The sequence below is a fragment of the Chiroxiphia lanceolata genome, chromosome 9, assembly GCF_009829145.1.
Source record: "Chiroxiphia lanceolata isolate bChiLan1 chromosome 9, bChiLan1.pri, whole genome shotgun sequence".
In the NCBI taxonomy this organism is placed as follows: Eukaryota; Metazoa; Chordata; class Aves; order Passeriformes; family Pipridae; genus Chiroxiphia; species Chiroxiphia lanceolata.
This window is the reverse complement of record NC_045645.1, coordinates 19,719,732-19,735,252: the sequence shown is the minus strand read 5'-3', so window position 1 is coordinate 19,735,252 and position 15,521 is coordinate 19,719,732. Positions and strand designations below refer to the sequence as shown.

Genomic DNA, 15,521 nt, shown 5'->3' with positions numbered 1-15,521 from the left:
CTCTCACAAAGCTTACTCCTCTTGTCATTGAGGAAAAAAAGCTATTCATTTTAACAGGCATAAAGTAGGTTCAGGTTAAGCTTTTAATAAAAACAGACAAATAAAAAAAATTTGAACTGTAAACAAAAAGACTTCTCACTTCTTCCTTTCCATTTCAGTAATTCTGCTACCATAACCTTGAGAACAGAACCAACAGAACTAATACTCTCAAATCCCTGTATAATGACATACCTACTGATAATTTAAAATGAATTTTTCAGCTATTGAGATGACCTGTGTGCGAGATGTACACATGAAAGTTTTTATTTCAAGGTAGTAGTAATTCCAATATGAAAAAATTCTTAAGACAATATGCATATATTAGCTGGGTGATGAGATACTGCAGAACTCTCAAGCTGTCTTTGAACAGGTTTGAGAGGCAAAAATTCAGAGATAGATCTTCAAGCAGCCCAAATGCTGACCCTGCCTACCAGCTTCTTTCATATCTCATTAGCAAAAATGCATTTGGCATCATCATGTAATTTATTTTGGAAATGTCCTACCCTGTTTATTGCATCTTCTGAGACAAATGGTGTAACAAATGTGTGTGTCTCTGCACACCTCAGTGACCACAGCAACCTCTGACACATTTGCTGCTCAGCCTCTTTCTGGTGCCTGGCCTTCCATTTAGTTCTCTTCTGCTTTCCCCTTTAACCTACTGAATACTCCAGCTATTGATTTTTTAACCCTTTCAATAACCCCTGTGTCCTAAACTGTTCCCAATCTCTATTACCACCTAATGCTAATATCTAACAAAGCTTTATTTCCATCTTTGCCTTGTTTTGTCCACCTTGGCATCTCCTCATATCTCTCTGGCATTTGCTTATGGAAGTCCTGCTGTTCCCACATATTATAAAAAGATTTCCAAATTTCTTCATGCGGATGATACATCAGGGACAAACCTGTCTACTTTTCAATAAAGCAAGACCTTTTGACTGCAGGTTCTTTGAGGTTTTCTATGGAATAATAACAAAACAAAAAAACACCTCAAACAATTAGGTTAAATTTAATAAAGCCTGTATTATTAGCGCATTTAAAAGAATAATTAAGAAATTAAAAATGGGCAGCCAGTATTGGTTACAAACTAAGACAGATTCTCAAAGTATGAGACACGGCAAAAAATCTGAGGAAGTGGCAATCTGAGATTCCAAAGTGGAGCCTTATTTTATTTAATCAGTGTTTAAGAATAAGATTGGCAATGCAACAACAACTGCATGTGTCAAAAAAATATTTATGGTAGTCCAGAAAAGAGAGAACTGAGGAAGTTTGAAGACACCTAGTGATGTAGCAGGATGACTAATACAAATCACAGTTAAGAACCATGGATTTTTTACTTAAAAAGGAAGAGGCATATATCACTATGTCTGGAACAGAACTGAACAGTGCTCAACACGCATTGAGAAAAAGATTAATTTAGTATTTCTAAAGAATTAAATAGAAATTAACAGCTCATCCTATGTATGACAGCACTGTAAACCAGGTATGACCTCCTTGAACACTACTGTGCATTTAGGCCTAACCATCTTCTGAAGAAAGACACACTTAGTGAGGGTTTATATCCTATAGATGGAAAGTCAGACCTTCAACAGGTTTGGTTGAGATCCACTTGAAGGTAATCCTTTCCTTGAAGTAGAAAAACAGTTCTCTCATGCATTTTATCTGCTGCTTACTACCATTAAGTCTGAGGTTTCTAACACTTTCAAAATAGACTAATTGTAGATCTGTAACTAAAATAAATAATCATTTTCAAGTCACTTCAGTAATCAAGCATAAATATTACATTAAAGGAAATTATGGGATTGAACTCCTTTAAACTGCAGTAACAGACATATGATTGCTTCTAACAGGAATTGAAAGAAAAGATGGATGAGCTCCTGCCACTGATCCCAGTTCTGGAACAATACAAAACTGATGCCAAATTAATCACCCAGTTCAAGGAGGAAATTAGGAATCTGTCTACTGTGCTCACTGGGATTCAGGAAGAAATTGGTGCTTATGACTATGACGAACTACACCAGCGCGTCCTCAGCTTAGAAACCAGGCTTCGAGACTGCATGAAAAAGCTCAGTGAGTTAACAAGTTCATGGCAAATTTGGTTCTTTGGCTGTGTATTTTTAGTTGTCTCTCTTAAAGATTAAGTTTGGGGCTTATTTTTGTTTGATGAAAGACTACACATTATATTCTGCTCTGTGCTACCCTAATAAAAGCCAAGAGTAACTGAAGCTAAGGTCAGTTACTTTGTGCCAGTGTATCGTAGATAATGACCTGCCCTACTGTATACAGAAGGAATTAAGATGGAAAATTATAACAGGCAGCAATTTCAAAATCTAGGAGTTTTGCAAACTAGTTGGAGAGCTACAAATATTCTATCAAAAAAGCTCAGACAGACATTGCTACTAGAGTCACCCTTGGGATGTCAGTGTAAAAAAAATTTAGTGGGAAGTAGACTGGAATCAGTTTTGAGATGTCCACATCATAACCCTGTCATTTTGCTATGAAACTTGAGAGGCCACTCTGGCTGTACTGTGTTTAGACCTGTAATATTAGCACTAAGAGAGATGTGCCATTGTCCAATTTGCATTTCAATGTAATTAAGCATTACACCTAATTTAAGGGAACAAAGGATGATTTCTGTAGGAAGCACAGCAACAAACCCAGTGAGCACTGCACTAGGTTTGCATCAGGCAGCCTCCATCTTGGCTGCTCACATGCTGGCTTTAGTTAGAAAAAGTCAAACATTGAGCATCTTTGAAAACCAGTGCTAGCCCAATATCAGCCACCAAAACTAAGAGCCTGAAGTATCATTTTCAAGTGTCAGCCTTAATTTCCATTACCCCAGGAGGGATCAGTAGAACCTACCTGCCTTACAAACACAATGCAATCTCCCCTTTCCCCAGTCTGTCCGTCCATTCTGAGACTCCTGAATGGATCGCTACTGCAACAACCCAGCCCCACTATGAAAAACAAACACTTTGTATGTTAACACTGAACATCAATAAACTAGAAATTCCAAGGTTCAGTCCTGTGATGGGTGTCTCAGTTATCAAGTGTGGGATGTTTACTTTTAAGTGCTACACATGACCTTAAATATCTTGCTGACAGATAAGCAGAGCCTCCTTATTTTTGTGATGCAATGGAATGAGAAAAAACTAGGTTAAGTTAGCCTCTCAAATTATTTATTTTCAGGTTCTTTATTTTACACTGGAAATAGCACAGTGATGATGCACTAAAATACATGAAATACCTCTTCAAACACAAATTTCTTATGATCCTATTTTCCCTTCAGTACACACAGATAATAGCACATTACTGCATTGACAGGAGACAGTCAGGAGAAAATATCTGTGTTGCAATACCACAGCAAGCAAAACGATTTCTATGAATAGGCAGTATTTTCTGATAGTGAGGGTTAGAGTAAGTTATTAGACACCAAAAATCATCAGTTTATCTTTAATGAGTATCTTGGTTTTCTTTGATTTTATGCCATCTTGTAATGTTGGTTAGTGAAGTGACTACAGTGTGAGATATATTTTAAACAACAAAATTACTAAGTATGTTCTCATTCTATCTATCCTGAATTCCTGCAACATATTCTATTTCTCTTGACATACCTAATGGAAAAAACTCCTATTAAAATTACGTATATTAACAGTAGAGAGAAAATTTTTGTATAAAATAAATTATTAAGCATATCCATTATCAAAAGGGAGTGGACTTTTTCAAGCTCTGACACAGATTCATTCATCCTTATTGGCATTACTCCCTAGTCTCAGATGCTTAAACGACTTTTATGCTCACCAGCTAATGGAGTGGCTGGTTTTTTCACCTGTCCCTTTTAAAGTAAAAACAGCTTCAGTTAGGCCTGCTGTAACTCCTGAAAGTTCAGATCAGGAAGCATAAGGGGAAAACAGCTTTCGAGCCTACACCTTCTTCCTGGCCACATTCACCACGCTGGAGATGGTCCAGCTGTGACTGTCCCTGCCAATCTGACAGCCAGAAGCCTATGGCAGCAGCAGGCTGCCACAGGATCTGGCTGGAATTTTCACAGATTTTGTTGCATTTCACAATATAATTATCTAATCAGCATGTGCAATAGCTATTTTCCATTCTTCTCCCTAGCAGGTGTTTTTCAGCCATATAATGTATTATTTATGTTGTCCTGGCCACTTATAAGGGATCTTCCATCTGCACTGGCAACACTGTCAACATCATTAACATATAGTAAGCAGTTGTCTTATTTTCAGTGAGGTTTAGTGATTACCACAACAGTTGTGATGGCTGGAATTTGCTTCTTTGTGAAATAAGAGAAAATCCAGGAAGAAGCTGATGAGAAATTTGTTCACAAAGCTTTACAAGGGTGCATGCAACTAAACGCATAGGAATAAAGTGCATGTGATTGCACACACCCCAAATTCATGTACACTTACGTGCATATGGGTCCTTTGCTGGCAGTCCTGTAAGACATGTACATTTAGAAGAGAGTGCAGGTTGCACAGTGTGCTTGGAACCCTCCTGTTCTTGTCATAATGTGTTTATGAAAGGAGGGAAAAAAAATAAGTAAAGCTACCATTTTTCTTAGTGTACCTGAACTTCTTAACATTTGCTAGTATGAAGATACATTTGACCCACCTTCTTATTAGCATCTGGTCCTTCTCCTGTCAGGGAATTAAATTGCTATATTGCTATAAACCAAAACAGAAGAAAGAGTGGCAAGGAGGCTTTAGCCATGCTGGGAAAAAAAAATGCATAGGCTAGTTTTAACTCTCCACCACCTCATAGCTATGGAAAATTCATAATCCAGAAGTGATTCCCATTTCACATTCCATTTGTCTATGTTCTAGTTCTCTACATACAAAGTGAGCTAAAGAAATGCCACAACTGAAAACTAATTGGAATTTTCATTTCATTTCAGACTCCAAGACTTGCCATGCCAGAAAAATGTTAAATAAATGATCCTCCCTTCAGTATATTAGTATTACCATTCCCTAGCAAAACACCTCAGCATGCAGGATCAATTTTAGTATAGCCACACAAACAATTAAGAGGTTCATTCTGCAGCTGAGAATACAGACTGGGTTTAGATCAACATGTTTTACACTTAAGTAGAGAAGAAGCAGCTGTTACCAACTTCGGTGGAGGAGTAAGGGAAATTTCTTAGACTGAACACAAAGTTGGAAGTGCTTAAAACCACAGAGGAAACTCGCCTTGTTTTGTCAGTGAACTGTTAGACATTATATTGAGCTTTACTCTTGAGAGAGTTGTCACTCATTTAATTCCTTTATCAAATGCAAGATCAGGCTTGGGCAAGCTGGAAGAGAATTATCCTTATAAAGTCACTATAACCAATTATTTCAATGTTAAACAGATTCATAAACTGCATACTGTAGTAATGTATCATCAAAATGCTGTGATAGTCACCTGGAATAAATTACTTCACTATGTTAGTAAGTCAATAACACTTCAGCCCAGACAGCACACTTGCTACTTTATAATGAACAACACATAAATTGTTCCAATTCTGCCAATTTTTATAGGTCTGCTGTAACAAATGGGTGGACGCATTTGAAGGCAGGGCTCCAAAAGACAGAACTGAAGAAAACAACACCGCCTTTCTCTTGAAGAATGAGAAATTAGATTTATGGTTTTCATAATTGTGTTCATTCGATTCTCTTCTGATCCAATACTGGAAGCATCGCTGCATTAGGGGACTGTCTGACAGTTTGACAGAGTAAAATGTGAACTGAAGGGCAGAGGAATTTCATTGAGAAGAGGAGGAAAATTTGGCCTCAGTCACTTTTTTGAGAGAAACGTGTCATGTTGCTTTGCATCATCTCTCAGCAATAGGTTCTCTGTATTCACAGGACCAGTATTTAAGCAAATATGTTGATTTGTGGAATACTTGGGACAATTTACTTCTACAGAATTTACCTTTGCAGACTTAAACAGTTTAAAACAGCGTGAGCTAATTTATCAAGGTTGACCATTCAACCAAGACTTGCTTTGGGGCCTTGTCCTGTTCTTTCAAGCAGTACTTTCTGAACTGAAAGGACTTACTGCTTGGTTTGAGTTCTCACTACTCAAAAGAGGTGACATGCATGTACTTGGTCCTGAACATTTTGCAAATTAACAGAAGAGTGAGATTTTGAAACAATCTGCAGCTGGAGTAAGGGTGAGGGTAAACAACTGTAAATAATATTTTTCCCGTTTTTAAAAATCATGTCAATAATTTTATTAAAGTCTGTCTGCAACTAGACTTAAATGACTAGAATTTTGGCAGAGACTTTATATATTAAGCTCCTGTGCTGAAGGATCTTTCAGCTGTAAGGAGGCTGGAGTGACAGGACAGAGGTGGGCACTGACAGCTCTGCTGCTTCCTTTTTACTGTACATGCTGTGAGCAAGTAGGTCAGCAGACCTCAAGTACTGCTGAGGTTTACAGAAGAAACCTGCTAATGGGATATGAATTATCACTACAATAGGAATAACTTACCATATACAGAAAATATACTTGTAGTATTACTCCTTAGTCTTAAGTACCAGTTCCATCAAATTATAACACAAATAGGCAGATCCATGGGTTTCTGTTAACTGAATAAGGAAAAGGAAAGATGGGTCATACTGTAGGGCAGGAGGAAAAAAATCCTCATGCCTCTTACAAGATGCTCTGTTTTGTTGTGCTGAAAAGAGAAACTGTCACTTTTTCAGTCAGCAGCCGCCCCTCAGCTATAAGCAGCTGTCCTAACAGTCTTCCTTTCTTGATCACTACATGTTATTTGAGAATAAGAAATTGATCACATAAATACACCCTGATTCAAACTGATGATCATTTAGTGGCTGAAGTACAATATCATCTTTTTTTTCACACTGAACAGCATCTCAATACATTTTGAAAGACTGTTCTCTGAAAGCATCTGACTCTTGTCACAGGGGAAGGCAGCTTGGTTCATTTCAACTGGCAATCAGTGAACTGTACATTCAGATAAATAGGAGTAATGCAGCAGAGGAACCACAGTACTAGACACTTAAACATACAAATTTCTCAACACCCTTCTCTGGCTAGACTCAAAAACCCCACTCACATATGGATCATCACGTGCACAAACACCCACGGAGCTGTGTGCACACCCCTCACAGCAGCCGGCACGTTCTACAAACACATCACCTGCTTTTACACCTCTGCTGGAGATGTGGGGCCTCGAGCTCAGTGTGTGCCTGTGCTGCTCCCCACAACCCACAAACACACCCAGGCTGGGGAGCAAACCTGTGAGCTCTCACACACCTGCCCTGGCTGAGGAACCCGACCCACTGCCCCCCCCCCCCATGCTCTGCCTGCACTCCCTGAGCGCTGGCTCTGCCTGGCCCCCGCCCCGCTCCCCCAGCCACAGTTTGCAAATTCAAGGCACACTGTCATGCTGCCCTGTCATGCCCCCAACATGGCATTACCCAGCCCAGACACAAACGTGGGCTCTGAGAGCATCCTCACATCTCTGCCATAGGCCCCTTCCACAAGTTTTCTCCATTCAGAAGCAAAATTTCACAACTCATATATGATTCCACATTTAACTTCCTGGATTTCTTTTTTTAATAGAAGAAACGTTGTTTCAGATTCCAAATTCTTTGCTTATGTTTTCCTACTAATTTAAGTACTGTGGTTTAAAGGCAGAAATTAGTATACCTTATAACTCATACATTCACTGCATTTTAATTATTTTAAAAACTACAAATTCAGCAGTAATTATTTTTTTCCAATTTCTTTCTACTTATTACTAGTTTTCTGATAATTTTATTCCTAATTAAATATTCCAAATTCCAAACTTATCCTTTCTGAAGGTTTGAGTTTATCTCATGCCCTTTTCTGAGACTATTTACTAACATACCATCTAAAAACAAAAGCCTTCACCCTCGTGGGATATAATCCTGTACCTTTCAAGATAATAGCAGTTCATAGCTGTAGAATAAGAGCACTCAGTGCACAATAATAGCAGCCTGTCTACAGAGAAATCCAGAGTAAAAAAATCTGTACAATGATAATCAACTGTAAAAAAACTGTAAGATTCTTTAAAATAGGAAATTCCAAAAAAAATTTCAAAATATTACAACGTCCATAGATTGAGATCTGTGAATAACAGTGCCTTTTAATCAACCTGGAAAATAGACACAGCCTACCCTGCTCACTGAGGTCTCAGCATGTATTCAGTTATCTTCATTGCCAATACACCCCACTTCCCTGGCTCTGAACAAAAACTCCACGAGCAGCCTCTGAGTTGCCACCATAGCATTAACCCCATTCTAAGTGAGGGAAACAGACTGGTACATTACACTCCTTGCCAGTTACAGAGAGTAGAAAATTTAGGCTTAATGTGACCCTCTTTTGAACTGAATAAATTCATTCTCAACACCAGATAGTTTGTTTTCCACATTTTCTAGATAGGTAGGGTTATACAGTACAGCACAACCATGTAGCACAGAGAAGTACTTACTTTTAGATTAAAAAAATTAGTGAAATATTTCACTTTTCACATTCTTATGGAACATCTTTTCTGTAAAACCAGAGTATTTCACCTAATCACCTGCACACCACTATGTGATATTAATCCTTGGTAATTCCACCAGGAGCTTGTTGTTAATAAGAATGTTATTAATGTCCCCTAAAATATAGATTTTTGGATTGTTAGGAAGGTCAGCATCCAAGATCATATCGACTTTCATTATTTCCTCCCAGACAGTCTAATATGAGGCAGTCTAATGAATTAGAAGCCAAGTGATACAGCCAAGCTTGCTGAGTAATTCTCATACTTTCTTCACACAGCCCCCAGTCCTGGAACAGCTACATGTGTGCAACCACAGGGCAATCAGGCACAAGCTTTGTGTACAGTTTGCTTTGTGTATAAGCTCATTTTTTCCTGTGTGCCCTTAACCACCCTGTTACCCTGGTCAATGGAAAACTGAAACATCCATCAGTCCTAGCTGTGCACTGAACTTCCTGAAGGCAAAAGTGACAAGATTATGTCTTCATTTCATTTATCATTAAGTGTTCTTCACTTCAGCTCAGAAGATATGGAAAAGTTCCTTCAGCGAAGATGACAATTCATCTTCAACATAAGTCTGAATCCCCTGGAGCCACAATTTAGTTTAGAGCAATTGGTCCTGTGCTCTGACAGATGTCAAGGAGAGTTGTGCAATTATTTGCATTAATGCATTTGTTTTTTTAATTTCAGCATGCGGCAAATTGATGAAAATTACAGGCCCCATTACAGTGAAGATATCCGGAACCCGATTTGGAGCCTGGATGACGGATCCGTTGGCATCGGAGAAAAATAACCGAGTATGTAAAGGCACTGACTATCTTTGTGCCCCCTTTTTTTTTACTTGCTTTATTTTAATCCTTAAAAATGTATTTTCCCCCTAGGAAGTTACACTCCCAAGCATGTTTCTTCTACTTCAGTCATTTTTACACTTAAACATCTTCAGAGAAAAAGTAACAGTGTTTGTGCAAAAATATCCAAAGACAAAAGTTAGCTAAGCACCTTTATGCCTTTAGCTTTTTCAGGGATGACAAACATCTCTCTGAACTGAGTACACTTCCTTTTTATTTCCTAACATATTTAATGGAGCTTGGGTCTTTAAGAACTCAAGTACTATAAAACAAACATCCACACTTTTAGTCAAGAGCATGACTTGTAATTCAGCACAGTTAAAATTTACAGGATTAGGCCCCATATAATCTGTATTCAGGCCATTTTCTGCATCATATCCAAGTTATGTTATTGTTTGGACCTAAAATAGGACACAGCTTTAAGCAGGTGCTCTGTCCAAAGGGGTTTGGAAGTCAAAACACAGTTTCATTTGTATGAGACCCACAACATTAGCTTTTTGACTATAGAAAAAAAAAAATAGCAATAACTAAAGATTTGTGTGCAGCTCTTCCCTGCCTGCTGTGTCTGTACAGGTTTACTACTGACTCTGGAAATCTCAATTAACTTTAGGAGAGCAGCAAACTCTACTCAGCCCCATCTTATCCTGAAAAAGTTTCTTCTGATACATCAGAGTGCCAGTGGTTGCTCCAGAACCATCCCCATGAGTCCTTGTCTCCATCAGCACCTGCTCCCTGTGCAGTCCTGTCCCAGCACACCCTGCCACCCCCTCCCCTGACAGCCACCACATTCCCCCCTCTTCAAGCAGCACACAAATTACTTGTGCACGCAAACCATGCAAAACCCTCCTTGCACCAAGTAATGGGCAGCCAGAAGCTGAACTGCTGTTTATACAAATATTTTGTTCATGTCAGTTTCGAAATTGGCATAAAAAACCCTCCAGAAATCATTCTTCTTTTTTTTTAGTAGGGATTTCATTTGTCCTCTGACAAATTAAAAGGAGAAAAGGCAAAATGCATGAAGGAAAAAACAGGGGAATGGAAGTTGCATACAGCACATTAAAACAAATTTATGATTCTGTTTTAAGGAGAAAAAATGGTTTCTAAACTTTACTGGTTTCATTGCTATTGTTTTTGTTTTCTTTACTAAGAACAGACTATTTTTCATTGATTAGAGATTCAGCTGAAAAAAATTCAACCACGTTTATTCCTAAGTATGAATTCAAGTTTAGCTCGCATACCGTTTTCCATCTCTCTCTTAGATTATTAGTCTCTGGGAATATCTTTAAGCAAGCCCCATATAGCAGAGACCCAAACACTGAATAATCCAAAATTAAATTTGTCTGAAAATGCAGACACTGTAGTTCGTAACAGTTATATTTAAAGTTCACCTGTATAGGTAAGTTTTGATTCAGAAATTCAAGAGTTCCTCATGCTTTTGTAACAGCAGTGTGGGCAATATTGTACTTTGATAGCCTGCTGCATATCTAAAACCCGTTTTCCCTCTTTTCCTGCAATTTATCCATCATGCCATATCACGCTCATCTGCCACAGATTGTGTTCCAGACGTTTACTCCCAATCTTTGTTTTCTTTCCAGGTCTGGTACATGGATAGTTACACTAACAATAAAATTGTCCGTGAATATAAATCAATTGCAGACTTTGTCAGTGGGGCTGAATCAAGGACATACAACCTTCCATTCAAATGGGCAGGCACCAACCACGTTGTCTACAATGGCTCCCTCTATTTCAACAAGTACCAGAGCAACATCATCATCAAATACAGCTTTGACACGGGGCGGGTGCTCGCGCAGCGCAGCCTGGAGTATGCTGGCTTTCACAATGTCTACCCTTACACCTGGGGGGGCTTCTCTGATATTGATCTGATGGCAGATGAAATTGGGCTGTGGGCTGTGTATGCCACCAACCAGAATGCAGGCAACATTGTCATCAGCCAGCTAAACCAGGATACTCTGGAGGTGCTGAAGAGCTGGAGCACAGGCTACCCAAAGAGAAGCGCTGGAGAATCCTTCATGATCTGTGGCACCTTGTATGTTACTAACTCTCACTTAACAGGAGCCAAGGTCTACTATTCTTATTCCACAAAAACTTCCACTTACGAGTATACAGACATTCCTTTCCATAATCAGTATTTCCATATATCCATGCTTGACTACAATGCAAGAGATAGAGCTCTCTATGCCTGGAATAACGGACATCAAGTCCTGTTTAACGTCACCCTCTTCCACGTCATTAAAACTGAAGATGACACATAATTTTCTTTCCCTTACCTCCCTCCGTCAAAACAGTCTCATTTGTGATTAACTTTAAAAGCATCCATCTCTTTCAGTTCCTTTTAATTTACATTTCTTTCTTCATTAAGGAAAAGCAACATTTTCTACTATGTAATGCATTTCAAATATGGCTGAGCCTGTCTAAAATGACCTGTTGGAAATAAAAGCATCTTAACTCATGATTCTACAAGGTCTGTCAAGACCTTGTCTTGAAAAGCACTAAAGAGAATTTAAGTGGCTAAAGACAGTTTTTAAAAGATTATGATCTGCCTTATTTTAGAGTCAGAGACTAATGTTGGCTTAAATGCATGAATGTCTTTTTTTACCTCATTTTTGGTTTTAATCTATTGCTTAACTTCAGGAAGCATTTTGGTAGTGTCAGACACATATTGCACATTGTATTTTTTTATTTATTCAGAAAGATTTAGTAACTTAATTTACTTAGACATGGAGTATGATTCATTTTGCCATCACCCAATTTCAGATGTGGTGCTGTACAGTATGTTTTTAAATCTCTTGCAAACATTTTATCGACAGTATGTATTTCTACCATTATAACCACCATTGTGCAATTGTATCTCTTCACTTATGTGAAAGTAAACTAAGTACTATTTTTTATAAAATATATTGAAATAATTGCAGTTCTGGTTATGGTCAATTGAAAGTGGTAAAAATCTGCTAAAAGGTTGTTATTTCTGAGAAAGATCAGTAGCTTCTCAGATGCATGATTCCGGTTCTCAGCTTTGCTTGGTAGATCTCTTCTTCACCACTGGCACTTACTGAAGCCTCATACCCGTCTCAGCTTTACAACTGTTTGCCCTGTCCAATTTTTATCTCATACTGCTGGCTTCTCTCTCCCTTAGTCTCTTTCTCCTGCTTTCTTCCCTTCCACCATTTTATTGCCCTTGTTTATGCTCACTCCCTGATCTGGGCTTTCCAAGAGAGGAGCAGAAAGTGGGCTGGTGCCCATGTCTGCAGCAAGAGTGTGAGTCCACAGCGTGAGTGCTGTTCTGGGGCAGTGAGGAGCAGTGTTAGAAGTCAAGCTGCTTTCCCTAATCTGCCTGTCTTCTTACTCATAATAGAAGAACATTTATCTTTTGACAAAACTCTTCTCTGGGATGACCATAATCGAGGAGAAAATACAAAGGAAAAGGTACAAAGCCTGGATGATCACTGTGGCACTGGGTAGCCCTTGCTAGGAAATGGCAACAACACTGAGGCCAACCTCTTGCAAAGAGGTTTGGGTTTTGCTAGCAGTAGAATTGTTACTTATGGTCAAAACTGATGCCTTTAAAAACAAATATTTATGAAAGCTGTGTGGCTTGCTATACTATCGCATTTAGAAACTAGGGGGTGGGGAGAGTGCACATTATATTGAGAAAAAAGGAATGAGGTGCTATTCATCTCTTTTGGCATAAATGGAAAGAAAGTAATGTTATTAAGCACTAGTAATAAGATTTTTTATTACTGGGCTCTCACAAAATGCAAAAAGACAAAAAATTCAGTGAAAGCTGAAGCTTTGTGAAGCTCACAAAATCTGGGATTCTCCTCTTTATATCCTTTGAAATTGAAAAGTCAGATCTATTTTGAAGACATTTTATTTGCTGGTTCTACCAATGTGTCAGCTAAGACCACCTTAAGCTTCATTAACGTTTTCATTATTATGTCTGTTTACGTTTACAAATCTGCTTTATAATATAAGCCCCCATATGAAGCTGAACAAATTGCCTTATTTTTCATAGTGGTTGCAAAAAAAAAAAAAGGAAGCTAATTAGGTTTCAAGAACTGATAAAGGAAAAAAAACCAGCAAATTACATTACAACATGACCAGAGAAAAGTTACTTTCCTGTTTCCATCTCCCCCCTCCTGCCTAGTTGAAATGATAGCTGTTATCCCTTACAATCAGTTACACAGAATTTCAAGACTCAGTTCAGCTAAACAGACAAATTAAATCATTTCCCTCCTGTAACCAACTTTCCTGTATTGACAATGAAATCTTCTGTGTGATGTGTGAAAGTGTATATGACTACTCATTAAAAAAGATATTTTATGTCATACAGGGATGTTTTATGAAAATGAAGTATGTTCAGATTTTTATCAAAAGCCATAAAGCAAACCCTAACTTTTTCTCTCTACAGAGTAACTTCAACAAAATAGAACTTTTTCACCAAGACAGCATTCTTAAAAACATTAGTAATTAGATTGGGAAATAAAACTTCTTTCTACTGTATCATCATAAACTAGACTAATAGTCATGATGCAAGGATAACTTCATCTGAAAAAAATGATTACTATCATATTTCTTTATAAGAATGTAATTCTGTGTAATTAGCATGCACACACTAGTACAGGTTGATAACAGTTCTTACAGGAAGATTAATCTCACCTGATTTCAGTGCCATTTAGCGAGCCTTTTAAAGGGTAATACACTCCTATTAGTCAAAGGAAAGGAAGAAACAGACACTACTACAACAGGGTGCTAGAGATGGATGGATAAGAGGGGTGGGAAAGGCTCCTTCAAAAGGTGGTTTGTCATACCTGGATAAATCCTGCCCTTCTAAATTAGTAACAACAGGTTGTATTCCGGTAACTTTAAACACGATATAACAGCTTGCATACCACCAATACAACAAAACACAGCGAGGCATTATCAAATAACACAGCTTCCTGCTAAGGAGCATTCATTTGTCTGTGAATCAGTGTTGATCACCTATCTTTTCCAAATTGGAAATTCCATAGTCATATTCCCAAAAGGCTGAAAACACCATGCCTCACTATAAGCAAATTTGTGTTACAATCTTTGCCTTCATAATTGAGCAGCACAAGAAGAAAATCTTCATAATATAGCAGCAACCTACAAGTTTTATTCTTGAAGCATAGGCTGTTAGTTATGAGGCAATATCAATACTCTAGGGGGAAAAAACCCTATCCTTAAACATGAGGAAATTAATTTTAGAGCCTGTTTGAATATCTTAGTGACCTCCTGCTTCAAGGGATAAACATGTAAAAGGACTGTGTCACTCTTGCACCCAAACCAGAATTCTTAAATTTCACAAAGCTGTGCTGGTGGTAGAGGGAGATGCACACAGTCACAAATCTAGCACAGGAGCACAGGTCTGCCAAGCCACCAGGCACACCTGTCCTGAGGGAGCCTAGAGAATGTGGATGATGCACACCACAAAGCCCACAGCATTCTCCCTGCAATGGACTTACTGTTCCCCAGGACAAAACAGGCAGAACAAACCTCCCCAGAGAAAGCTTCCTGAACAGTAATAATCCTTTATAGTCCCCATCTGGCAATTCTTGCCCATGAGTAACTATCAAGTCTATTATTACACACACAGGCTGTTCAGCCTGCCCGGTCTGTCACAGTGTGCCAAGCAGACCACTGGCAGGGTGACTCTCTGGAGCATCCTCAGCACTGTAGTCACTTCTAGCAAAAGATGGCATTCAATTTGAAAAATTAAAAGAACATAGTTGAGTGAGACAGGTTGATGCAAGGTTTTAATCACAGATTGTTTATATAAGAATATTCCTTTTCAGACAAGCTCAGGGGCACTAGCTGTCACTCAGCTCAGCAGGCTGGATCTGCAGCAAAGGCTGTTTGTTTCAAACCACAGCCTGAATAAACCTGTTACCTGGTAATTTGTCATAATAAACAATTGCTTAGAAAATGCTAGAGTAGAAGTGAACAAACCATTCACAGCAAATTACTCATACAGTAAATTGTATCCTTTCTCAGTTCAAGAATTGCCAGGAAACAGTCTTGATACATACTGATATTTATGCTAGTCAAAATATTTTTTTGGAAATCAT

The 15,521-nt window shown here is 38.4% G+C and overlaps 1 protein-coding gene across 2 annotated transcripts in view; it reads left to right on the top strand.

The window, feature by feature from the left end:
- OLFM3 (olfactomedin 3) overlaps window positions 1-13,467 on the top strand; it is a 52,868-nt gene extending 39,401 nt beyond the window's left edge. The window contains exons 4-6 of one of the 2 annotated variants that reach the window (XM_032696870.1): window positions 1,887-2,106; window positions 9,257-9,363; window positions 11,010-13,467. In XM_032696870.1, the coding sequence (XP_032552761.1) occupies window positions 1,887-2,106; window positions 9,257-9,363; window positions 11,010-11,687 (1,005 nt within the window). In that variant the 3' untranslated portion in view covers window positions 11,688-13,467. The remainder of the gene's footprint in view (window positions 1-1,886; window positions 2,107-9,256; window positions 9,364-11,009) is intronic. The other variant, XM_032696871.1, reaches the window with a different exon arrangement.
- The last annotated feature ends 2,054 nt before the right edge of the window (window positions 13,468-15,521 follow it).